Source organism: Cydia pomonella, chromosome 26, assembly GCF_033807575.1.
Source record: "Cydia pomonella isolate Wapato2018A chromosome 26, ilCydPomo1, whole genome shotgun sequence".
NCBI lineage: Eukaryota > Metazoa > Arthropoda > Insecta > Lepidoptera > Tortricidae > Cydia > Cydia pomonella.
In genome coordinates, this window is record NC_084728.1 from 10,361,762 (window position 1) to 10,388,216 (window position 26,455).

At 34.1% G+C, this 26,455-nt stretch overlaps 1 protein-coding gene across 2 annotated transcripts; it reads right to left on the reverse strand.

Annotated features, from left to right (window-relative positions):
- Positions 1 to 132: 132 nt before the first annotated feature.
- LOC133532126 (protein quiver) lies at positions 133 to 26,124 on the reverse strand. Of its 2 annotated transcripts, XM_061870658.1 has the most exons (6): positions 25,785 to 26,118; positions 22,538 to 22,612; positions 16,623 to 16,682; positions 14,710 to 14,757; positions 7,361 to 7,507; positions 133 to 6,786 (listed from the first exon to the last, which is right to left on the reverse strand). In XM_061870658.1, exons 2-6 carry the CDS (start codon positions 22,560 to 22,562, stop codon positions 6,593 to 6,595), a joined length of 474 nt encoding a protein of 157 aa, XP_061726642.1. In that variant the 5' UTR covers positions 22,563 to 22,612; positions 25,785 to 26,118; the 3' UTR covers positions 133 to 6,592. The 2 variants fall into 2 exon arrangements, with proteins under 2 accessions (XP_061726642.1, XP_061726643.1); XM_061870659.1 differs by lacking the exon at positions 14,710 to 14,757 and having other exon boundaries at positions 25,785 to 26,124.
- Between the last annotated feature and the right edge of the window lie 331 nt (positions 26,125 to 26,455).

The window sequence follows — 26,455 nt, forward strand, 5'->3', positions numbered from 1 at the left end:
GATGTGCAGCCTGGTGACAGGCAGACAGACGGACAGTGGAGTCTTATTAATAGGGTCCCATTTTTACCCTTTGGGAACGGAACCTCTTAAAATTGAAGGAATAAAAGGAGCGAATAAAGTGAAAATGCAATATTATAACAATATTTTTATAATTATGGCACTTCTCAATATTTGACAAAAACATTTTTTTTACCTTAGGTTTGAAGCCAATGTAGATTGTGGTAATATTCGATTAAATAATACTGCACTGATTTATTGTCGGCATAAAAGCATTTTTTCCGAATCCAAACCGCCAGCTTACATATTTCTTGTTTATTGTATCGCTCAAGAAAAACTGCACCCGTAACTTTGTTTTTCACTAATTACATATTAATGACAAAATTATTAGTACAGTTTAGTTATTTAGCTTTTCTTATTTTTTCAAAGCGACATATACAACTAAACAATTGAGTTATAACATCGATTGGATATTTTTAAATAGATACAACAAATTTACAATTATACAACGAAAACGTACACATTGCTCATTCTAGAAGAAAAAGAAAATAAAAGAAAAATAGAAACATTTAACATCGACACACTGCTGTTTATACCAATACTTACCAATTTAAAGAGACACCGCTTTTGTCCACTCTAAATCGGCTTGAGCCAATAAGAATAACATCTATAAAAACATTCGCTTCACGACGAGACCCAATATCGGCCTGTAACGAATTAATCGTCATCGGCTCAAGTCGTTCTATAGGCGACTAAATGCGATGGCACTCTTATTATTAATAAGTTACAAGTTTTTATACATTATGATTTTGCAGAAGGACCTCTCACAAACATAATGAATGTTAAAGTAAAAGATCATAATTTCAGGGTCCTTTTTTGTTTGTTTGTATTTATACTCTTATTATTGGTAAATATAGGTTATTAAACCTGACATTTAAGGTGTACTGCACATTTATTGTTGAACCATAGAATAACATGAGAAAAATTAAACAGACAGGCCACATTGCGTTTGGAGTTGGCTGAAGCCTCTGAAGGTATGGAGATTGAGACATTAATTCTAATCTTAAATATGATTTCATTTAACCTATTATTTTTGTGGTTTTAAGCTTACATTTGCATTTTGAAGGGTCATTACTAAGCAAATTGTATTAAAGTATATTATTAAGTGTCATAATGGTGTCTCAGTGTCCGTGGTCCTGTGAATAGAGACCCCAGCCTCGGAGCGGTCAGATTTCGGTTAGTCGCGCAAGCGTAGCTTTAGGAAGTGCAAAAGTTATAACCAATTTAGAAAAAATAACTTAAAAAGAGACCATCCATAATATATGTTGAAAAATATTTTTGAACAGTTGAGTGGCTTAGTGACGTTTCGCTTTTTATCGATATTTTAGTTATTTTCTTTTTAAATATTTTATCAGCCGTCGTAAAAATATTTCTGACAATTGAAACATAATTAATAGATGGTATTAGTTAAAAAAAATAGTTTTAAATGTTACGACAATACACAAGAAAAAATACCATACCATGAAAATTGTCAGATTTATTGGATTTTTTCGTGCATATTGTTAATGTAAATAATACATGCTTTTGTTAATTAAAGTTAACAAGTGTTATCTTAGAGGTCTAATTGACTATGAGTACGGTCCGAGCTAGTTGTCTAATGCGTGATATGCCGTAATAAAGTGTAGGAAGAAGATTTATAAATAAATGTGTTGAAATATACTTTTTTAATAAGAAAAAACATCTGATTATCAGGTATTAATGTTTTCACTAGTTCTTTATTTATTTAATAACACAAGTTTCAAGTCCAATGTTTTCTAAAACCATTTTTATAAAAAGTGTGTTTCATATAACGATGCCCTTTATTTTTTACCGTTAGTATTTTAAGTCAATTTAATTTTTCAGTAAACATGGCCAAGTTTTGGACTTCCATCATTGAATAAAAAAATATATTCCAACACTACATCGCATTCTTATAATAGGTAAATACTAGTTATTAAAATTAAAGCGATTTAGGTAAAACTTTACTTAGTCTTATCATCAGCTTCCATAGTAACTAGGTAATAATATAGGGTTTAAGTTAGCTGACGTCACTATTACACTTTAACAATATTCCAAAAAATAAGAAGCAGAATAAAACTAAATTTCCATTTTGATGTCAGAGATTATAGAATCGAAAAGTCAACAACATTTTCATTAGATATTCTATTGAAACGTTGCAATAAATGCATTTTTTAATAATTTCATTAAGCAAAAAAATATTTAGCGACTATTTTAATTCGAGAAACTGCTCAGAGTCAGACCAAGCTGACTCGACAGCGATTTTGTTAGTACAGACTGTGCAAGTGTTATTTTTAACGTCATAATTTCATAGAAGTTTGATGTTTAAAATAACACTTGCACAGTCTGTGCTATTAAAATCGCCTCCAAGTTAGCTTGGTCTCAGTCTAAAAGTTGAAAAAAATATTTTTTACAATAAATCTGATTCAAATATGGAATCGATAAAGTTAACCATAGGGTAGGTAGGGTAGTGCACGAGCCAAGTGGCAGCTAACTTAAAGAATGGCATTCCGAGGTGTCCGGGCCAGTGGGAAGCCGGGCTACAGTGCTGTGACATGCTACAACCCTAGACAACAATACTTGAAGTTAAATGGTTCATTCGGCATTTTAAACATTTTAGGAGTTGTGAATACTCTCACTATACTCGATTACAACTCATATTTACTATTGTAGGTAGCCTGAATTAGATCAAGCAATAAATTTAATACTATTGCACTGCTTCCTGCATGGTAATTTCAATAACAAAGTGTCGTGATGTCATAATTAATATCAAATGTCTATGATATATGATGGCACTCCGCACGTTCTATTCAAGAGGGTGCAAAGTTAGCTCTCAGGCGGAGACAAGAAAGAGAAAGGATCGTCTGTACAGAAACATTTTTTTTTTCTTTATCACACTAAAATAGGTAAAATCAATTTAAATTGCCGAACATACCTGAATATTAACAAATATGGAAACTGAGTATGTAAAGGTGGTAGTTGGATGCTCCACAACACGCTCCAACATGCTCCATTTACGACGGATAGTGATGTCCAAAGTTACCAAATATAGCGGTACACATTATGTCGATGGTAACAAAGGTGTGTTCCGATTTACTTGCCTACTTTGGCCGTCACTATTTGATGTATTATTTGTGTAATTTTTGTATTTTAATCACAAGAGGATTTTTTCTCTCCATTTTATCCTTTATCCGCCCAGAGGTCAATAAAAAGATCTCCCGTTCCATTCTATTTTGAATCTTTACTTTGACAAATCATAATTACATTTTGGCAAGTTTTGATGTCTTGGACGCCTAGAGGTCCAATAGGTCCTCTGAGGCTTGGGCCGACAGCCCACAAGACAGAAAAAGGTGATTTTATTGTGCTGTGGTGTATCCAAACTCTTTAAACAAGTCTTAGACGACATTTTGTATATCTATGACACATGCGATGGGTCGAGACATGTCAGACCGAACTTACTCTAAAGCTAGAAATTTAAAATAATCGGAGTATCTATTTAATTCAAAAACGTCAGTTAAGAACTAGAGTTAACAAGGAAGATTATGTAAACTATTCATAGATATAGTCATACTATATTTTTAATATACATACAATATTTATCTCCTTATATTATGCTTTGCACTTACATTAAAACTAGGGAATGCAAATCCGTTTCGACGAAAACTTAACAATCGTTTTTTCGGTATTCTAAACCGGTTTTTTTTAGACATGTATTACCGGAAGTATAGTATATTTTGCAATTAATTACATGTACAATGAGAATGAATCGCCTAGTGATTTTTTCTTTAATTGTATTAAAGCGTAACACTTATTTTTTTTTCCATTCTTGTAGTATGAATTTAAGGCTGAACCATTACTAAGTTTTTATCGGTTTCGGAATAACCGGTTTTTCGTGAGGGCTTTGCATTCCTTAATTAGATAACTAACCTACTGATGATATGGCATTAAATCAAATTGCCTATAACCTAGTGTGGCTCCGATTTGAGTAAAAGGAACTACGGTTTATAAAGCTATTATTCACAAACATCTCACTGTAGAGCAGTGCTTTGGGGAAGTCTCGCCATTCGTTTGAATTTAATAAAAATAATTCAACCCAACGACGAGTAGATCCCAAATTTTAATGAAATAACTATAATGCCCTTATGTCTCACTTCTATGCACATTTAGTGCTTTGTTTAAAATAAAAACTACCTAAAAATCATCGCCGCATTATCAAACGCTAAATTATTATTATTTATTAGCTATTTAACGATTAAAAATTATTTGGTGTTTATGTTCCTAAATTAGTTAAGCTAAGGCCGGACGGGAGTGTCGCGGCCAAGTTCTAGCACTATATTTATTATTAAAGAGGTCACCTTGTTTGCATCTTCTTCTAACACTAGCATCGTATATCTACGCCCGTCAAACGAAACGTCAAAAAAAGCGGAATAAAATATCTATAATTCGTTAATTTTTTCAATTGCCTTTATAATCACCAAGGAATAACTAACATCCGAATTTAACTTACAGGTCGTCATTTCAACCACAAGGCTTTCCGTTATCATATTATGTATATGACGCAGCATGCCCACCATGAATAATTGTCAGGGGTCTCCAAAGTTTAGAACCCAAGGGCCAGTGCACTTAGATAAATAGCGGACCAAAAGTTTTTATAGCCAGGCCTTTCGGCCGTGTCGCTTTTCCGCGGGCTAGACCAGGCCATAGTTTGAAAACCACTGAAAAAAGTAACTTACGAGCAGATATATGTATAGGTAACTTGTTCTAATAGATCATGATCGTTTTGGTCTCCTCTGTACTTTTTTACTTATATCATCAGTTTAAATATTCGCGCCTTACCCCTTTTTTAACACTAACTATGAAAGAAACAAACACAACCAAAATTTAGAATAAATCTAAGTGCAATTTAATTTTCTACCTTTTCCAAACAGATTTTTAGGGAACAAAGAAGATAAACATCTTAAGACGTTGATTGTGGCTTACTGATACATTATAGTAAAATTTCGTTAGATAGAAGCAAGGACTCAATTGCACTATAAAAATAGAGTGGTGTATTGCAGACCTTTATCATTTTTTTTTTATATAGGTGAGAAGAGTTCACACGGTTAACTAAATTTCCACAAGTAAAAGAACTTGGCAGATTTTTAAAGTGCAAGAGCCTTAATAAAATCAGACTGCCAATCGTTGTAAAAATGTTTTAAAATATCCAAACCCTCTGTAACCAAGCTATCCTATTACACTCCATTATGTATTGTACGGCAGTTCAAGCTAATTCGTCTATAAACAATTTAATTTCTATCTAAAAGTGCCCCACATCTATTTTACGTGCATCTATGAGCAAATTCAACTTGGTCTAAGAAATTTGGACCAATAAGAAAGCATTGAGTGTGTCAGCTTTATCGATATCGATACGCACGTCCGTGCCGCACTATTTACAAGCTAATCATTTGGAATTCTCGTAACTACGCCTAGGTTAGAGCAAAATGTTATCGTGAGAGCGAATGATGGAGGTTTTCCACACCAGTACATAAATATCAGGTACGAGTTCTGAGGGACGTATAGTGATGTGAAAAAGCTCGACTACACTACGTTGGACGAAAGTCTAGTTTGGGCTCAGTCGAACAATCGTTGTTGGAACACTGGTTTGACATAATAAAAATATTTTTGTCACGTTAATTAAATTTTGTGATACCTGACGAAATTGCTATAATGTGCCCCTGCGATTAAAAAATAAATAGCTTTAAATTTTGTAGTCAAAAATTGTACCACATCTTCCACAGTAAAGTTATCGATATCGATAAGATTAATGTACAAGGTACAGCTCTCAATTTAAGTCCACATTTTAAATTCTGATCAATTTTCATTTCTCAAGCCAGTGTTTTTTCTTCTTTCAAATTTACGGAGACATCGAAAAATACGTGCACTTTCTAGTCGTGTCATTAATGCGATTTTCACTTTTTGCGCATTTGAGGTTTATAAATATTTTTTCTGTTTCTGTTAAGTAACTGGATATCGTAGTAAACTTGAGTTGAGTTGAGTGTTATTTTTGACTATGATTCAAAGTATTCAAATGCAGGTATTTATCGATGTTTTAAATTCCGTGCCTATTGGTTCTCGAATGGTTACATTTTAAATGATTTTCGTTGTAACCGTTAACCTTTCAAAATAGCTCGATATCATTTTAAACGTTTCAATTTTCAATTACGGTTACTTATCAATTTGAGCGCTTTACTACACCCAATGCGCCATTTACAAGTTAACTTCGTAAGTTTCAAATAAAGCATCACAACCGACTTTTATAAAGAATCTAGAACCTGACTGGTTCAAAAAAATCATACATCCTAATAGGCGTCTCGATTTTCGAAACCCCTATAACAATTAAATTTTTCGACTCATTATCTAGCCAAAACCTGAACATTTCCAAGCTCTCGGACCATCATGGTCAAATGTCAAGTACCCAAGCTAACGATTTTATCGATAACCATTCAAATTCGAGTACCCAATAGGCTTATCGATAATCGACCTCGCCCGTCACTACGCTTCACCTCCATGCACATGCAACCACAAGCGCGAGCAACCACGCCGCTGCGCGCGCGCCGGCGCTCGCGTTACACATGTCCTCCTCGCAGAAACACATGTGGCCCGTGCCTGTACTTTCCATCATGCAAACGTGGTCCACCATGAACAGGTTGATTTGTAGCTGGGATGTGCAGGTGCGCCGGACCACTTCGTAGGCTGGAAATAAATTAAAATGGTTCAATCATTCTGATTTATATTTATAATTATAGCCCATTTTGCTTTGGGTTCATTAGTGCGAGGACAAATTGCTTAATATCGATATCGATAACACTTGAGTTTATGTTTAAATAAACACTGTAGTCGGCTGAGAATGCGTTTGTGCCATACCCATTTTTGGGCAAAATCGTTTTTTAATCTCAGGACCCTCAGCGAGGAAACGAGGAAGATACAACTGATACAAGAGAAGAAGCAGGACGGGGGCTGGCGCGGCCAGGTTATTCCCACTAGTTACCACCAAGTTGTTACCAGTGGTAACAACTGTCACTTTATTCTCACCTGTTTCCAGTGTAAATAACTGATAAAAATAATTCCACCACCACCAGTTACCACCAAACCACTTTCTTCTCAGCATATTCACGTCCACTGCTGAACATATTCCTCTTTCATGGATTTCCATTTTGTTATGCGGCGGTTCTATGCCAGGACTTTTTCACTTTAGTGTTTTACATTTAGTAGGCATTTATATTACTGGTAATAACTATTGGGAAACACACATTAACAGGGAACTTACGGCTCTTAGAGTAGCGGACCATCTTAACGCAGCAGCCGTTGCAGGTCTGCAGCGGCGGCTGGTCGCGCGGGAGCGCCGTGTAGTTGAACGGGTCCTTGCAGCGCGGGTCCGTCCAGCTGTCGCACTCGTAGCAGTAGATCGTGCGGGCTGGAAATTATACTTATTACTTAGTTTCAAGGTCGTCAAACGAGACCTAACGCGAATCGAATGCTCAAAACGGCGAAGCGTGATGGTTTAAGAAGGCTCGACTTTTGAAGAAGTAAATGGCCTTCATCAATTTATTTTTTATCACTTGGCAATCCTAATTTAATTGTGCCCAGGGCTTAACGGGTGTGTTACCATTTGTCCCCGCCCATGAGGCGGGCACTGATTGGAATATTTCATATGCACCTATTTTTTATGTGCCTGGCGGGAACAAATAGGAATACACCACTATCGGGAAACATCGAAAATCGATATCTACTTCTCTATCGCTCTTTCTTATTTGAGTGATAAAGACGCAAAAAGATGAACGAACGAATTTGTTTGTGGTATGTTTTTAGGTATAAAAAACGATATTTCCATTATTTATCAAGCCCTCAACTTCTGAAGAAGTAGAACGCCTTTATGGATGCCTAAAGCCTGCCGGAAATTAAGATATCACATAAATGTATATCGTGAAATACATAAATATGAACAATTCGTTTTGTTTATTGTTTTTTATTCTTAGTGGAAATGATTATTTTACTATAAATCCAATCATAATGGCATTAAAAATATCGATATCTACATGTCATAATCTTCTAACGATGCAACACTATCTCGTCGGATTATTCGAAAAATACCTTACACTATCTATAAATAAATATATTAATTTTTAGCCTGTGTTACCAATACTTCAAAGTTCTATTTTAGGTAGGTATAATTATAAATATTGAGTGTTATCAAAACTACATACTTAATGAATACACTAAAGTTCTGTTAGTAACCATAATTGATACCATCTACAAAAAATGCTACATACATCAACAAACTATATCCGGGGGTGAGAATATTACCAACTCGTTCGCAAAATTTCACTCACCCCCCTCGTTGCACAATATATTATTTACTGTGTCCTCAATGTGCACGGGGGTTCAACTCGAAGATCGGCTATGTCAGCCATCTTCGGGCGCATGAGCGCCGAGCTAACTAGGAGTCGAAGTGGTCGCCATGGTCGAAATCGGCCGGAAAGATCATATCATCACTGTACGTATATCGCTAAGCTAACGGTACAAGAAACATTCGTGTCCACCACGAATGTTCGTGCAAGTCCACAAGCCATTAACGACCTTGTCATAATGACGTGCTGCCACGAAACCTTATGCTAGGTTTAGCTAAATCTAGGGCAAAGCTGAGCGGGCTTCGGCACGCGAGCGACCTATAAGCGAACGACCTTTGTGTACTAGACTCCCGAGTTGTTTGTCAGTTTTGTGGAATATACATTTTATTTACAATAAATATATACATAATGGATACATATACAGAGTGTGGCCTATACGAGCAAAAAAATGAACTGTAGACTATACTTCTCAAACTGACCAACATTTGTTCAGCGATTTTAAAAACTATGAAATTAATGATAGCGTTTATCATTTCCCCAGCTTACAATGGTAATAATGAATCGGTTTGTTTAACTTTAGTTTTAATTTTTGATTTTTTTACGCCAAGTGTCATTACTTTTTTCAGTGATGTCTTTGATTGCAACAACATTTAAAAAAATACAACAAAAAAAAATCAAATCAAAATCAAGTCCTTTTAAGGTCTGCCTAATAAGCCTTAAGAGTCGTGGAATATAAGGAAACCAATGCATTCTACGACTCTTCTCTTTTCGCAGACTCTTTCTAATAGTCTACGGAGACTGCTTACCATCATGCGGGCCATATGCTTGTTTGCCACCGACGTAGTTTAAAATTTTGCCATGATTTTTTATTCTAAGCAACCCTTGTAATAATGTATTTCATTTTCGTACAGCCACGGACTTTGATTGTTGAGCCATTTAGGGTTCACTTTACATTGGACATTTCATACCGTTAGTATTGAATTGACAGCCAAATTTTTTTTTTATATTATAGGACATTATTACACAAATTGACTAAGTCCCACAGTAAGCTCAATAAGGCTTGTGTTGTGGGTACTTAGACAACGATATATATAATATATATAATAATAATAATTTATTTTTCAATTCATACGATATCTATATGTCATACGAATAAGTGCTGACAAAAAATCATTTTTGGTACAAGCTTTTATCGCTGACTGTACTTTTTTCCACAGGCAACTAATACTCATCGAGACAATTCTGAAAACCCCAAACACAATTATGTTGCGTTGTTTTATCACAGAGTTGCTATGGCTACCTCCTGTCTCCATCATCAGATCAGCTTGATAAATAAAATAATAAATAAGTAAATAAATAAATATTATAGGACTTTATTACACAAATTGACTAAGTCCCACAGTAAGCTCAATAAGGCTTGTGTTGAGGGTACTTAGACAACGATATATATAATATATAAATACTTAAATACATAGAAAACACCCATAACTCAGGAACAAATATCCATGCTCATCACACGAATACATGCCCTTACCAGGATTTGAACCCGGGACCATCAGCTTCGTAGGCAGGGTCACTACCCACTAGGCCAGACCGGTCGTCAAACCACCCGCAAATATTGCATTATCAATTATCACCCGAATTACACATGTATGCAAATCTTCAGCTTCATCGGAAACCGGGAAGTGGGTCAAATTTAACTTGCAAGATTTGTCCCATACATACTAACAGGACAAGTTAAAGCAGAATAACAGCGTTGCAATTTGCCTCATTTGCGAATAGCAACAATATGCTGAGACAGGGCCTTTTCCCTACTGCACACATTGCTGGACCCAAGTGTGTAATTTTCGGATTTTAATGTGTACATAATTTAATTTTATATCTGTTGTTTTTTTTTTGTTTTTGTTTTGTTGTTCTTTCTATCTTATTTTTTTCATCTTCTTGTCCTGTGTATGTGTGCTTTATGGAATAAATGTCATTTCTTCTTCTTCTTCTTTAAAAAAGCCTGTAATAAAATAGTTCTGTTTTTCACTGAACTGCAGGTCTAATACATAAAGGTCTATGGTAAGGTCATGCAAGTGGTTGCCAAGAGAAGCCGGCGTTATTGTTTGTTTCTCGCTCATTCACATACTAACGAAACGAGACACAAGAACTGGTGCTAAAAATAGCCTAAATCTTGACCCAAGTAGAGCTACAGTTTTAATGAACGTGCATGGTTTTTGTTTTTAATTAACACACTATTTAATGTACAAGTATGTGTTTATTGCGTTTTTTTTTTGCAGAAACTAGGTATTTAATGTTTAAGCGCTGGTGGACTAGCGGTAAGAGCGTGGGACTTTCAATCCGGAGGTCGCGGGTTTAAGCCCCGGCTCGTACCAATGAGTTTTTCGGAACTTATATACGATATATCATTTGATATTTACGAGTCGCTTTTTGGTGAAGGAAAACATCGTGAGGAGACCGGACTAATCCCAATAAGTTATTAAGGCTTATTGGGATTAGTCTGGTTTCCTCGTATATCGTACATAAGTTCCGAAAAATTCATATAAGGCCTAGTTTACCGTCTGGGTTGAAAGGTCAGATGGCAGTCACTTTCGTAAAAATTAGTGCCTACGGCGATTCTCGGGATTAGTTGCCAAGCGGACCCCAGGCTCCCATGAGCCGCGGTAATAAGCCGGGACAAACGAAGCAGACTCGGTAATTTCTATTCTATTCTATTCTAATGTCTGGCAAACGAGCATACGGCCCGCCTGATGTTAAGCAGTCTCCGTAGCCTATGGACGCCTGCAACTCCAGAGGAGTTATAAGCGCGTTGCCGACCCTAACACTCCGCACCATCGTTGAGCTCTGGCAACCTTACTCACCGGTAACACAACACTATGAGCCTAAGTACTTTGACAAAAACAGACAGCTTAGAAAAGCCCTTACCTTTTTTGTGTATATTTTTTTCTAAGTGGAATTAAACTATAAAAACTTGAGGCATTTGCAAAAATAGACGCAATTATACCGAGAAATCTAGAACGAGACAGCTATAATGAGATTAGCGAATCGATGTAAATTGGTTTAAACCCAGGCGTCTAATCGGCCTAAGATGTAACCGTAGAAAGATCCTATATTACATGTTCTACCATTGTAATTTGAGTCTTATGTCAGTTGCGTATGGTTGATACTATATTCGAGTTTTGGAGCGTAGGAATACTATTCAATACCATAGTGACGTAGCTAATTGAATTATTATCGATATAATACTTCTAATGACATCTTACGTCAATGGTCGATAATGTATTTCATCGAAATACACAATAAATTAAAATGATTATTTAAAAAACTAAGATCTGTTTTAAGTAAAGTATATTAATTGAAATACTGGCTTATTATCTATTTTATTGTTTTTTTTTTTTCCTTAGAAGGGGATGGTTATTAAAGCATTTAGATTTTTTTCTAGGCATTTTTTTTACATAATATAATTTGTTAAGCCAAAGAATAACTTTTACTAGTATTTAGCATTAAAGCTAGTACTATTATTTTATTTTTTCTTAGTATTGTTTGTTTACAGGATGTTTATTTAGTCACCTGCAACAATATACGGGGTGAATATATAGGTCATACTGAGCACCTTTTACTATGCGACCAACCCAGAAATCGTGAAAAAAAATTCTACTCTCCCATAGAAAATGTTTTTTTTTTATACCACGACGGTGGCAAACAAGCATACGGCCCGCCTGATGGTAAGCAATCACCGCAGCCTATGGACGCTTGCAACTCCAGAGGTGTTACATGCGCGTTGCCGACCCTATGTAAATGTCAAGGTCAGTCAAAATGTATGAAAAAGCCACTTTTTTTCCGCGATTTCGGGGTTGTTCCTATAATAATATATTAACCCCGTAAATTATTGCAGGTGACTAAATAACACCCTGTAGAAGAGCTAAACACCTAAAAGCTGCATCGCCAACTTCGTTGCGCTTGAAAAATTAGCTGTGATTTAACACCTTGTATAAGTATCATTTTTCGGGTATTATTACAATTTACCAATCATACAGGGTACAACAAAAATAGTGGCGATCTGCTTAAGATGGTTCGATTTCCATACAAAAAACGATTGCGTTTTATGAAGTCATTACACACTATTACTACATAAATATGTGCGCATCTATCTACTTTCGAATATTAGTTTGCGCTAAATTGATAGAAAAACTATGTTTCATACAGAAACCACGCAAAAAACGTTATTTTGGTGTTACTTTGATAGAAAAATATAACGTTTTTTGCGTGATTTCTGTATGAAATATAGTTTTTCTATCAATTTAGCGCAAACTAATAGTCGAAAGTAGATAGATGCGCACATATTTATGTAGTAATAGTGTGTTATCACTTCATAAAACGCAATTGTTTTTTGTATGGAAATCGAACCACCTTAAGGGCATAATCGGTATCGTGACCCGACTAGAAAAAGTAGAAAAAAAAATCTATGTATATGACAGGTCGTCCAAGCCGCCCGATCCTCTATACTATGGAAGGTGGAGGTAAGGAAAGAAATCTCCATATACCAAAAAGTGTCATCAAAAAACCTTAAATAGGTGGCGCTACAATACCTAGCGTAAGTACTTGAACAAAAAAATCAAATCATAGACAGCGCACTTCACTCCGTCAATAACGCCTAGGTTCTTAGCTACTATAGCGCAACTCTGAAGAGATTTGGAACTATTATTTATAGCTGACAGCTGGACACTTTTGTAACAGTTCTATCATAAGAGATTTCCCACACATTCTATACAAAGGCCTAAAAATGTTCGCCTCAAAAATGTTTTCTTCTACTTTATCCTAATCGGAAGACGATACCGAATATGTTTTTAAATGAATCCCACTATTTTTGTTACCTGAATGTACAAGGATAAATATGCAGTCTTTTTTAGGGTTCCGTAGCCAAATGGCATAAAACGGAACCCTTATAGTTTCGCCATGTCCGTCTGTCTGTCTGTCTGTCCGAGGCTTTGCTCCGTGGTCGTTAGTGCTAGAAAGCTGAAATTTGGCATGGATATATAAATAAATAAAGCCGACAAAATCGTACAATAAAATCTAAAAATTTAATTTTTTTTAGTGTACCTCCCCTACACGTAAAGTGGGGGTGAATTTTTTTTTTCGCTTCAACCCTAGAGTGTGGGATATCGTTGGAAAGGTCTTTCAAAACTAATAGGGGTTTTAAAGAAACATTTTTTGATAAAGTGAATATATTCGGAGATAATCGCTCCGAAAAAAAAAATGTGTCCCCCCCCCCCTCTAACTTTTGAACCATAGGTCCAAAAAATATGAAAAAAATCGTGGAAGTAGAGCTTAAGAAAGACATTAAATGAAAACTATAGCGGACATGATCAGTTTAGCTATTTTTGAGTTATCGCAAAAAGTTTTCCCTTCATAGTAAAAAGACTTACTTTAATTAGGTACTGATTATGCAAATTTGCCTATTTGTTTAACTCTGGTGAAAGGTACCATTTACTACACTTTAAGCTCCAGTTTAGCTTATTGTGACGGAAGAGTAACTACGGAACCCTCACTGAGCGTGGCCCGACATGCTCTTGGCCGGTTATTTGTTTTGATATCATACAAGCACGAGCAGATGTACTTTAAAGATGTGTGGATGATTTTATGATATGCTCATAACACTGTGGATACCTGTAGGGGATACTCTGGTTCTCTTTCCGCACAGACTCTAGGGGATTGTAATGAAGATTTCTTTTGTATAGAAGAACATGTCATTTTATGAAAAGGGGATTTTAGTTACAATCATAGCTTTACCATGGATAAATGTAATATTAGAAGCCAATAACTCTAAAAGCCTTTAAAAATATATTTTTTGTATTCTAAATTCTAAACAATGATGACAACATGCACATTCCATAATATGACAACTTGACAACCCATAACAACAACACTTACCTTTTGAAAATAAAATATGTTCGAATGTTTGTTAGTGTGTTATGTATTCGCCCAATAAATAATACAATGAGTAGAAGAGCTATAAATATACAGGAATATATTATAAACAAAAAAGCAGATATAATAAAAACAATATATATATAGAAGGCAACTCAGTCTACGGCATTTAAGTCGTTGTCTAAATTAAATATATGAATATTCGCTGTTTTCCAAGATATATCCAATAAAAATATTCAAATATTTATTATTTTTCCGCTATTTGCTTTCTACTAGCGAGTGTTAACTTTTTTTAAGCCAAGCTTGTGGTAAGCTTCGTATATAAATAAGTACTTACTTTGACATTCGGCCGAAGCCAGAGGACTGAGGCTTAGAGCCCATAACGCTGAAAATCCATGCTTCAATTAGTTAAAAAAATACATAGTAAATAGTAAACTGAAAAGTGAGGAAACCCTGAGTCCTGTAAATAACTGAATTAAAAAAATACCGTAGACTGAGCTCTAAAGCTATGAAAATAAAAACAACACTAGAAGATTTAAGATTTGTTTTGACGTAACATTTCGTGGTACGATTTTTTGCCAATACCAATATAAATATTTATATGTACTTAATCTTTTTTTTTTATAAATAGTTTAACCTATTATGCCGTAAAGAGATTTCGGAGGATTTTTTTCTTTTAGAACACTACACAATATATTATGGATTTAAATACTGTGACAAAATTGATAGAAAATCACGAAACGTTTCGTCACCATACCTACCGTGGTCAAGTGATGTATAAGTAGTGAATAAAAATCCCTGAAAAATTGACTTCAGTTATTCACAGGAAATTAATATATATGTAATATTTGTAAGTGTTCGTGGATACCTTCGAGGTTTAGGAAAAGCCAGAAATTGTAAAAAATAAATGATTTATCAAAGACCCTGGCGAATATGCGATAGGGGTAATTATGGACTTACAGAAAAAAAAAACTGATTATTGAAGCTATCTAAAAATTGTGATTAACTTAAGTATTCGCTCTGTAGCGATAAGGCCGTCTGTTGTTTACCTCTATCTTCATGTATTATATGAGTTTCCACGTACATTTGTTCTGAGGTTGTGCAATAAAGAGGATTTGTATTGTATTGTATTGTATTGTAATATAACTAAGTAAATTATTTCATAACAAAAGTTTTGTTCATAGATGTTATTGAGTACTTTTTTTTTTATTTACATTATTTTTTACTTAGGTACTTGAGTATAACGTGACAAAAAACAATTAACTAGGTATCATCCATTTATTTTTTACAATTCTGGCAATTCCCAAAAAAAGGTAGTTGACAGTTGGAGCATGCATAAAATTACCCATTCGTAGAAACATGGCAACATTCATTCCTGTGGACAAACCGCGCTGCAAACACATCTAGAAATGTTTAGAATTACAACATTGCTCTTTAATAATACACTGGCAACACTTGTCAGAAAAATAGGTGTTTTTCAATGTTTTATTGGATTGATAAGTTTTTTTATTAGTCGCTGCCTAGGAATCATGACATTAAGAATTTTTTTTTAGGAAGATGTTTATTTTCAATATAGGTGACAGAAGTATAACATAAAACACAATTTTATTAGAAATAATGAAATTATGGAAAGGAAATTTATTAGGGAAGACACACTTAACACATAAAGACAAGAATAAATTCGAAAAACACCTATTAAAATAAAATAACTATCTAATCACACAAACCATTTTACCCTGAATTCAGTGCAACACTAAAGAGCACACCACTACCACGCCAAAAACCTTTAGATATCAATAGACCTACGTACCGAAACACGACCTTGGTGCATTCTCTCGCTCTAACCCATTATCAGACGTATGAAGACCCATTCTTTTCTTAACTCGACCCGCACCAAAGTCATGTTTTGGTACTTTTACGTCTATTAGGCGGTCTTCATATTGTATGAGGACCGCACGCCGCACCGTTAGAGCAGGACATCGCTATATTCGTGCATGGCGCTGTCTCACTCACCAAAGCGGCTTGAAGATCCACATCAATGTGATAACTGCGTTGAGACCCCTATTCACCTTGCAACAAATCGCATGCGATTAGAGATAAATTTAAAACAGCATGTGATTTGTTGCAAAGTCTGTAGAAGACTTTCGGTTCAGCGCATAGTGCGGTACCACAGTCGATGTTGTTTGCAGCTACGAACACAACACTGACTATCGATACTATCCACGTACAACAGGCAGGGCTTGGTATTACCGGTTCGGATGCAGGAGTTCGCTTTTACTTCCTCCACTCCGAACCAGGACATCAGAAGAACTGGAAAAGAGGATTAGTCATAAGTAACTCATAAAAAAAAAACATTTTTTTCTTAGAGTTTTAAGTCTACATTTAAAGTTTATCTGTAAACATGTTACACTGTTTGTAAATACTGCCATTTCTCGCCATGTTGTTTTTTTTTATTATGTCTAAAACTTTTGCGTTTTGAACACATAATATTAAATGATAATTGTTAGCGGGTTAATAGTGAATTAATTTTGTTAACTTTTATTACCGAAGTATCCAGGCCAGTTACACTGGTCTTGTTCGCGGATAATTAGTGTCAAAACCAAGATTTGTGTAACTAGTAACAACCCGACGAAAAGTATATAAAAAACATTGAGGCTATTATTGGGATTTTTTTATACCACGACGGTGGCAAACTAGCATACGGCCCGCCTGATGGTAAGCAGCCACCGTATCCTATGGACGCCTGCAACTCCAGAGGTTTTACATGTGCGTTGCCGACCATTTAAACTAAATTTATTCGCGACAGACCCCCTAAACATATGAATTAATCTAAAGTAATTGCTAAAGTTTTTTTTTGCATTAGAAAAAGAGAGACAAGTGTCTTTTTATAAAAAAAATATTGAATAACACTTTTTAAAAATAAGTTAATGTATCACTTATGAAAACAAATGCATATAAATAATCGCATATGATTTATAATTGTTACATATTTGCTGTGACTTCTTTTTCGAAAGAGTTTTTTTTATAAAAATATTATTCGCTTGCGTCTTTCTACTGCTTATAAAAACGAGCTATATGCTATAAACGTAATTTTTTATTTAATTTATATCACGTATTTTTGGTCACTCGTGCGACAAGTTTCGAAGAGCCTTAGTAGCCTTAGCGCCACTTGCACCATTGCACTATCCAGGGGTTAACCAGTTAAGACTTGGAGTTACCATGGTTACCAGTACAATTTGGCACTGGGTTAACAGTTTAACCTCTTAAATCCGGGTTAGTGGCATTGTGCAAGTGTCTTAGTGTCCATAATCAAGCACTAAACGTGCTGCCTAAGTGAAGTATGTACTTCTCAGTACTCTTAGCGCCACTTGCACTATTCCACTAACCCGGAGTTAACTAGTTAAAACGTTATAATCGAGTGTCAAATTGTACTGGTAACCATGGTGACCAGGTTTAACCGGTGAACCTCGGGTTAGTGGGATGGTGCAAGTGGCGTTTAATGCGCTAGTGACTAATACACGAATTAAACCGTACTTAATACTTATTTAATGTTAGTATGATTCTCGACAATTTACATCCATCAAAAATAGATAGTGGATACACAAGGAAGCAAAATTTTTGTTTAAGTAGCTATAAGACCTGATAAAGCGAAAAATTTCTAAATTGATATTTCAAGTAGAATCTTATGCATTGCGAAGGTTTCAAGGCAGTAAGGGAGGCAAACAATCTTTGCTGCCAAGTGCTACATACTTTTTCACCACACCAACTCTATTAAGAAACTATTTCGTTAAAACGAATATAATTTAGAGTCCGGCCAAGATAAGTTGGCAGCGATTTTAACAGCCCAAACCGTGAATGTGTGGTGCAAGTGTTATTATAACGTCAAACTTCTATGAAATTATGACGTTTACTTAACACTTGCACAAACTGGGCTATCAAAATCACTGCTAATTTAGTTTGGTATGACTCAAATATTTTTAGTTATGTAGCATTTTACTAATCAATGTGAATAAACAACTCATTTTGAGTTGCCTCTTAAAGCCTCTTAAATAAAATAGCAAAAACTTGTCTCTCAGACTTCAATGAGGTCATTCGAAGATCCACCTTTAAAATAGAAAAATATTTAATCATGCTTTGTAAGTATATTTTTAATTTATAATCAATTTTTACTATCCGGTGCCAATTAGGTCAAAAAACATTATTATCAGAGAGTGGCAAAGATAAAACTTATTTATTTTAAATAGTAATATTTAAACAAATACCAGTGATAGTGGCGACCGACATATTATCCTACATATTTACACTTCATCTACAAAAAAAAAACAAAGGAATTCCTACAAAAAAAATCAGAATGTATTTAATAAAATCATTTTTTACCAGAAATTCAAAAACAGAACTTTCATTTGTAGCGTTTTATTAATACGTATGTTTGGCACACCTACAGTGAGTGTAGTTCCTTGAGTAACACAAATTTGAATCGACTTTCCCATTATTACTGTTTCAACCTCGCATTGCATTATTAAAATATGTAAGCTCTGCACGCCACTTGCAGTGTTTTATATCGACAATCTTGCGACACGCCACATTATAAATAGACACATACAGGACTTTCCAGATTTTTTTTTTTCATATTAGAAATTTTATAACCTCGAAAGTAGTGGAGTTTTTCCTCCAAAATGAAATCTGAGTAACTATGCACTAAATTACCGTGTCACACTATTAGTGTCGTTTACATATAATTGTACCGCAATATTATATATCATAGAACCCTAGTATTTCGAAATAAAAAGTTAATTACTACCACTTTTGAGGATAGAAAAATTAAAATCATTAAAAAAACGGGGTATGCATGGGGCATGAATTATTGTTTGTCTTCAATTACAACCTTTCTTGTTTATACTTAAATATGTAATAGAAATTGAATTTAAAAATACCGACATAAATTTTTATTAAATGAAAATATTATGCTCGTTTAAGGATTACTTGTAATTTATGTTATTACTAAAATGTTGTTTATTTATCGTTTAAGTGATTTATAATCTTAGAGAAATAAATATATTTGAACTGGACTGAATATGACGTCATGACGGAATAGATAGTGTATTTTATTACTTTATTTTAAAGTTTATTGCACGGAAACAAGTAAAAAGTGCAAAAGGCGGACTTAATGCTTTAAAGCATTCTTTACCAGTCAGCCACTGCTGGGCCAACAGAAATTTGCTAAGGAGAGGGTGCAGTGTGATAAAAATGTTCTTTATTGCTTTGTTTACCTATAATGTTCCTTTATTTAGTCGTTCATTATTGCCCGGCATTGGCATTATTTTGATTATTTTGAAACTGTGATACACTTGCAGTTACTTTATAGGATATAATTTAAACTATCCATTCAAGCTTTTGAAATCGATGAAGAAAGAATATCGATAGTAAACTTAGGGCGATAGATCGAAGATGAGATGTTGGCACGAAGGAGTTGGAGAGAAGTGTTTTATTGTACTTTTTTCGAGGTTTAGGTATTTCAACCTTGAAATATCGTGACAATAGCTGAACGGATAGTCTTCTTCCTTCGTTGGTTATTTGTTATTCTAATAAGAACGTTTCACATAACAAAGTATATTTATTTGGGCTAGTGCAACATATGTAAATAGAAGGGCTAATCGAGTTTATTAAAAAACTATTCCATTAGATTAATTTGATAAGTTCGCGTTAACACTAAATCAGGTCAACCTAATTTTAGACCCAAAAATATCACGTGACATTATACCTAATAATAACTACGCGACGCCGTCTGGAGTTGGTTCTGATTATAATTTATTTTATTATACAACCGTAGTTTATAATAAAAAAAATGTTTGAAGAACTTAAAATAGAAAGTTAGTGATATTATTTCCATAATGAAATATGTACCTTATAGCATTAAGTCCGCCTTTTGTACTATTGTATTTTCTTTTGTGCAATAAAGGTTAAATAAATAAATAAATGAATTTATGTAGGGAAAAAAGAACAAATTTAATAGACATTTACAGTACATATGGTGCTACTTTTCCGCACTAGTGCGTAAATTAGCACATTATGTAACTATGTTGATAATTTACAGGGTCATATGTACTGTAAAACGTTGTACGATACATGTGCGAATAGGTAATTCGCAACTTGTGTCGATTTAAAACACTCCCTTCGGTCGTGTTTTAATTTATCGCCACCCGTTCCGAATTTCCTATTTTTCGCACTTGTATCGTAATGTACTATGACATACTTAAAATACGAAATAATGAAATTAATTGAAAGACAGACAAAGAAGAATAAAATGAAATGCACAATTCTACTTTCATTGGCAGACGGTAAAAATAATTGTATGCAGCTATGAAATATGTTATTTTACGAAAGAACGTTGGCAGGTTATGTTTTTCACTTTTTGCTTGTTCGATAATCAAATTTAGCGCGACATTGTCGACATATCTCCAGACGATCTATTTATACTCAGCCTAAATTGTATCAATATCGATCTATTCTCGTCACTACGCGATATAATGCCCACACTAGCGTAAACAATGCAGACGTTTTGATTGGCGATTGATTTGTGTGTGATCAAATCCTTATGTGTTAGTTTTGGCTTTCAGTTGTGATGAATGTAACGATTTTGTTTAATGTTTGATATTTAAGAGTATTATGATAAATAATAGGAATTAATGGAAGATCAATTGTGGTAATTTTAAAATTTGGAGAATGTATTATGCATAAATTAAGTTAAAAAAATTTCAATGAAGAACACTGTTTTAAATCAGTTAACAATAATAAATAAGTTCCTACATGTATTACATTGTATTTATTTTATATATTTAGTTTTACCAGATAGCGATTACCAGATAGTAATATTCAATATTCAATTTATTCAATAAAAATTACAAATAATATAAAGAAACCAATTTTCTTCGTAATCTCGTATGCTTTGTGGACAATCATGATTTTATTAACAGTGTATGTACTTAAACCTTTTATTTATATCAATTACTAGTTAAAATATAAGTTAACTTTTAATATTTCTATGAAAACCACCACCGGAAACCTTTTAGGTTAAATGTCAAATAGTAAGAAATTCTATCATATTTGTTTACATTATATTTTTCTATCGTAACGATTTTACTTTAGACAATCAATAAATGAACAGGAAAATGTAAACATATGGCACACTATATACTCGGCCACGTCAATAGCTTTGTCCTTAATACTATTAAAAAGTAATTAAATTCAAACTTGGCCCATTTAATGGACTTAATAAAATGGGAGCCACAGTTTTGGCACGATGACAGCCCATTAACAGCATTAAAATATGACGAAAGTGGGACACTATCGATATCGATAGTTTACTATTAAAACATATACATACACATAAATCTTTTTATGAAAAAAATAAAACTTTACCCCCTTACGTTCAAAAAGTAAAAAAAAAAATATCCGTAGTTATTTCTTGTAAAATATAAGTGCCAAGTGCGAGTAATTCATTAAAAGAAAAATTATAAAGACAGCATCATAAAAATAAAAATACTTAAGTCTTTTAGTTCTCTAAGTTTTAGAATAGGTATAATATAGTCCATTAATGATCGAAGTTTTGACATTAAACAAATATTTAAAAATAACTTTTTTCACAATAAAAGAACTCACTAAACGTATACGGTAAGTAATGGAACAAACAACGTCGATGAATATACGCGAAACAACTAATAAAACAAATTAATAAATAAATACGTCAAAAATAATAATTAAACAAAAACTATACCCCCGTAACCATAACACCAACCATACGTTAAAAATTACTTTGTGATAAATCAGGTTTAATTTGTTTTGTTCATATACTAAAGGAATAAAACAACCCTTTGTTCATTGAACGATATTTTAAAATTATATTGTAATGTCTTCTTGTGTCGAATGATGGTCCTTATGATAGTTCCTTCAAGTCTCTTTGGTTGGGCATAATTTTAAAAATAATTGAAGACATATTATGTTTTATTGTATTTTCATTAATGAAATGTTACATTTCTAAGTATAATGTCTACAAACATTTTACGATAGAGCTACTCATTCGACATGAGAAGTATAGTGCACATAATAATTCACATTAGGTCTTGCGAGAGTATATTTTAATATAAAATAATTAAAACAATTCTGACCTGGTACTGGAAATATCCAGCGCATCTTGCGTGCTGGCGTGCTCTCGAACTGGACTCAGCTGCGCGCCATCACCGCTTCAACAGCATGTACACCATTAACGATTACCACTTATACATAACACATACACGCTATCTATGTACGATCAGAGTGGACTACGGACCTTTAGGGCGCGGACTGAACGCAAGCAGACTCGGCGCTTGCGTCCAGTCTACTGCCTATGACATTTGATTGAGGCTCAAATTTACCTGTCAATGACGAATGCAAAACAAGTTTGACCTTGAAAGACATCAGATTTGATTTTTTTGAGCTCAACAGCAGCTTTTACGGGAATACCACTTTTCAGCTACTTGCAAAATGAAACGGCAATTCCAATGTGAATTCATTCAAGATCATAATTTGCGCTTCAACCGAATGAAATTGATGAGACATCCTGCTAGAATTAAAGGTCTTTGGAGTGGACGGTCAGACGAGCAGCGGGCGGGGCGCTCTTTGCCGCTTGTCGCCATGCTGCTCACCACGTCAACCGCTCCGCTGAACGCCACTCAGGCCGTAATCACCATTTGTACTTTCGTGCTCGTTTTACCGCGCCTACTTAGGTAAATATTAAATATTTGGACTTGGACATAAGTATCATGTCCCAATAAAGCCTTAAAGCTGGTTGTTGGTAGGTACTACACAATAAATGAATACTTACATATTTTTCTAGAAACAGAAAGCTTTGATAACTGGAAATATCCGTAATCATCTAATAATCAATGCCAAATACGTAACATGCTGCAATGACTTGCAGTGGCAAGTTGGCAACGTGTGCCATAGACGCGAGTTTGCAATTTTTTCGAGAACAATTTTGTCTGCTCTGTTTGGCTCTGTATAGCACAACTAAGGAGATTCCTATGCTGGCATTGACTTAATAAATAAATTTAACTCGCACTGTTACGGTACGGGTTGTATTCTCAATATCTCTTCTTCCTCGCGTTGTCCCGGCATTTTGCCACGGCTCATGGGAGCCTGGGGTCCGCTTGACAACTAATCCCAAGATTTGGCGTAGGCACTAGTTTTTACGAGTTTTTAGTATTCTCAATATAAGTTAAATAATAAATAAGTTAGTTAATGTGGGTATATATATTAGTCTTAAGGACAATAGTATTGTGTGCCCTTACAGGGTGTCATGTACCTACCGATTTATACTTGCAATAGCTTACTGTAACAATTAAATAAAGAATAAAGTATTTTTGAACCACAATTTTTGATCACCACATACTGGCACACACCTAATGAAAGTTTTAACTAGGTACAGCAGAAAATAATGACAGGCAAAGCCAAATATGTAGCAACAATGTAGGTGAAGCCCAGAAAAAACCAGAAATATAGTCAGGTAAAAATAAACCAGGTAAAAACCAGAAATATATGATCATTGTCAAGAGGGCGCTGTTATTCTCATTGTCATTCTTCAGGCCACGTAGCCAACGTGCCAATCATTAACGCTCCGTAGCGTTACGTAGACATCTCTCTCTATCATTCTTCCATATTAGTGCGACAGTTGCGTTTCGTTCGCTACGGAGCGTTAACGATTGGCATGTTGGCTATGCGCCCAATTTAGTTTAGTATGAAAAATGTAGTTCTAATGAATTTCGCAATATGGCGCGTGATCATATATTACTGGTCAGGCTTTATATGTAAAGGAATATTCTAAAAAGCTTGGCGTAGTCCTATATGAATAAATCATATATGAAGTTTGAAGTTCAACCTTTATTACTGTAGGAACAAGAACATTTTGCGATACATTTGGTCAACTGGCTGCTGGCAGTCTCGCTGCAACTATCTATTTTATGCTGACTGTACCAATAGGTACAACGCGGCAAAATGAGCACGAATTCACACAGAATGCTAGATTTTGAGATTCCAACATTCCAACAGTATTATTCATATTTCATAGAGATTCCCGAAGATGTTACAATACTTATTGATTGATTTATGATCAATGCTCAAATGGATAATGCAGTGATATATGATCATGATCTTTCGTTATTAATCATTATATTAATGTTGCTCTTTAATTGAAATATACTAAATGCTTATCGAGGGAAGTAGGTATATCGCGTATCGTGTGTTCATTTTTTATTTAATTTTATTAGTTATTTTATTTATTTAAACTTTATTGCACAATACATGAAGAGTACAAATGGCGGACTTAATGCCAGAAGGCATTCTCTACCAGTCAACCATGAATTATGAATTATTATTGGTTTCATGAATTTGAAAACACACCATGACTATTATAAGAACTATTTTATAATAGATTTAATAATTGGTGCTGACTAATGACTTTCTTTATATGAAAATATGACGTTTATCTTTTACAGTTTGTTCCAAATGCATTGAATGAGAGATGATAGCAGCATTTTTTTCGAAACGCCCTGAAATACATAACTAATAAAAAAAATGGTACCTATTTATTACTACTCGTAAATACTGTATCTATTGTAAAACTGTTAAACGGGCAAAAATGCGCTACATAAATAAATATAAAAAAATAAAAAAAATACAAACATCGATATTGCTGATATTGGTCACATCACTATTTTTAAATAATAATAAAATAGAGAGCATATTCGTCTAGACATGCTAACGGCGCGAAACGACATAATTTTATCGACTTGTTCATAAAACAAGAATGACCATAAATTATATTACTATGACGGAATATTTTCTTTAACGATTACACTCGTTTTTATCTAGTCATCTTGTTATATATACGAAAATAGGTGTTTGTTTTTTTTTGTGATTGTTACCTAACAGTATTTAATGTGAACAAAGAAGGTTATGTCATGTGTTCATAAACACATATAAATGCATATATACAAATTATAAAACATGAAGAAATGTTATAATAAGTAGTTAAATATAGAAGTAGATGGAAATAAAGTGATATACGCTATCAAGCAACATTAGCGTAGTGCTGCGTTTCAATGCGCGCACATTATTGATTTTAAGTCGAAAGCACTGGTAATGTCGTCCTTGCAATAAAAACGAGTATAGGACCAATATCCTTCACAAGAAACATTATTTAACCAACACTTTGTGTCTACCGATCGATACCTTACGCCACTGCAGTAATAAACCATTAAAAAAATATATAATCCGATTTAGACCACAAAAATACAGCACTATTTTGGCGGGTTGAGGAATTTTCTTTTTTTAATTTGTTTTTTTTTATTACTTTTTATAAAAATTGCAGATTCTTACCGGCCAGTAACATCTTAAAGTCCGAAAAACATCGGTGAACATAAAAAAACACTAGCTATGTTAATATTCAATGAAACGAACGTTATAAACGTGGCTCGTACATAATTTTGCTATAAATAATTTATTGTATACATTCTATAACATGTTTTTTGGGTTTAAAAGCGATTTAGAGCCCATTTTTAAGGGATTGCGGACAATATTCGTGAGTTCACGTCGCGCTCAATTTATCAAACTGACGAGGTTGCCAGTGAACATTTTCGAAGAAATGTCGCTTTTTTTATTAATAAATATTGTAATCATATTGGTAAATTATTTATCGAGTAACAGTCAAAACTATAAATAAACGTATTTTTACACACGTATGCACTATAAACAGTGCAGATATCACTCAAAAAATATTTTGAGTAATTTATTTTACATGATATTACTGTTATTTTTTTAGGCTGGCAACTCATGAAGATCTGTCATTGGCTGGCGGATTGCCGCTATGCGGAAAAACGTACCTCATTTTGACTGTAAACAAAATTGTTTTGAATTCTTCTTGTGAATTATCTATGACTTCGCTACAAAGATGAGCTTGCTGGAGTTGTTGGTTTTTGATATTCAGGAGATAGTAGCGTCAGTGGGTTTATAATGGGCTTTGATGGACCTGATACTTCAACTATATTTTG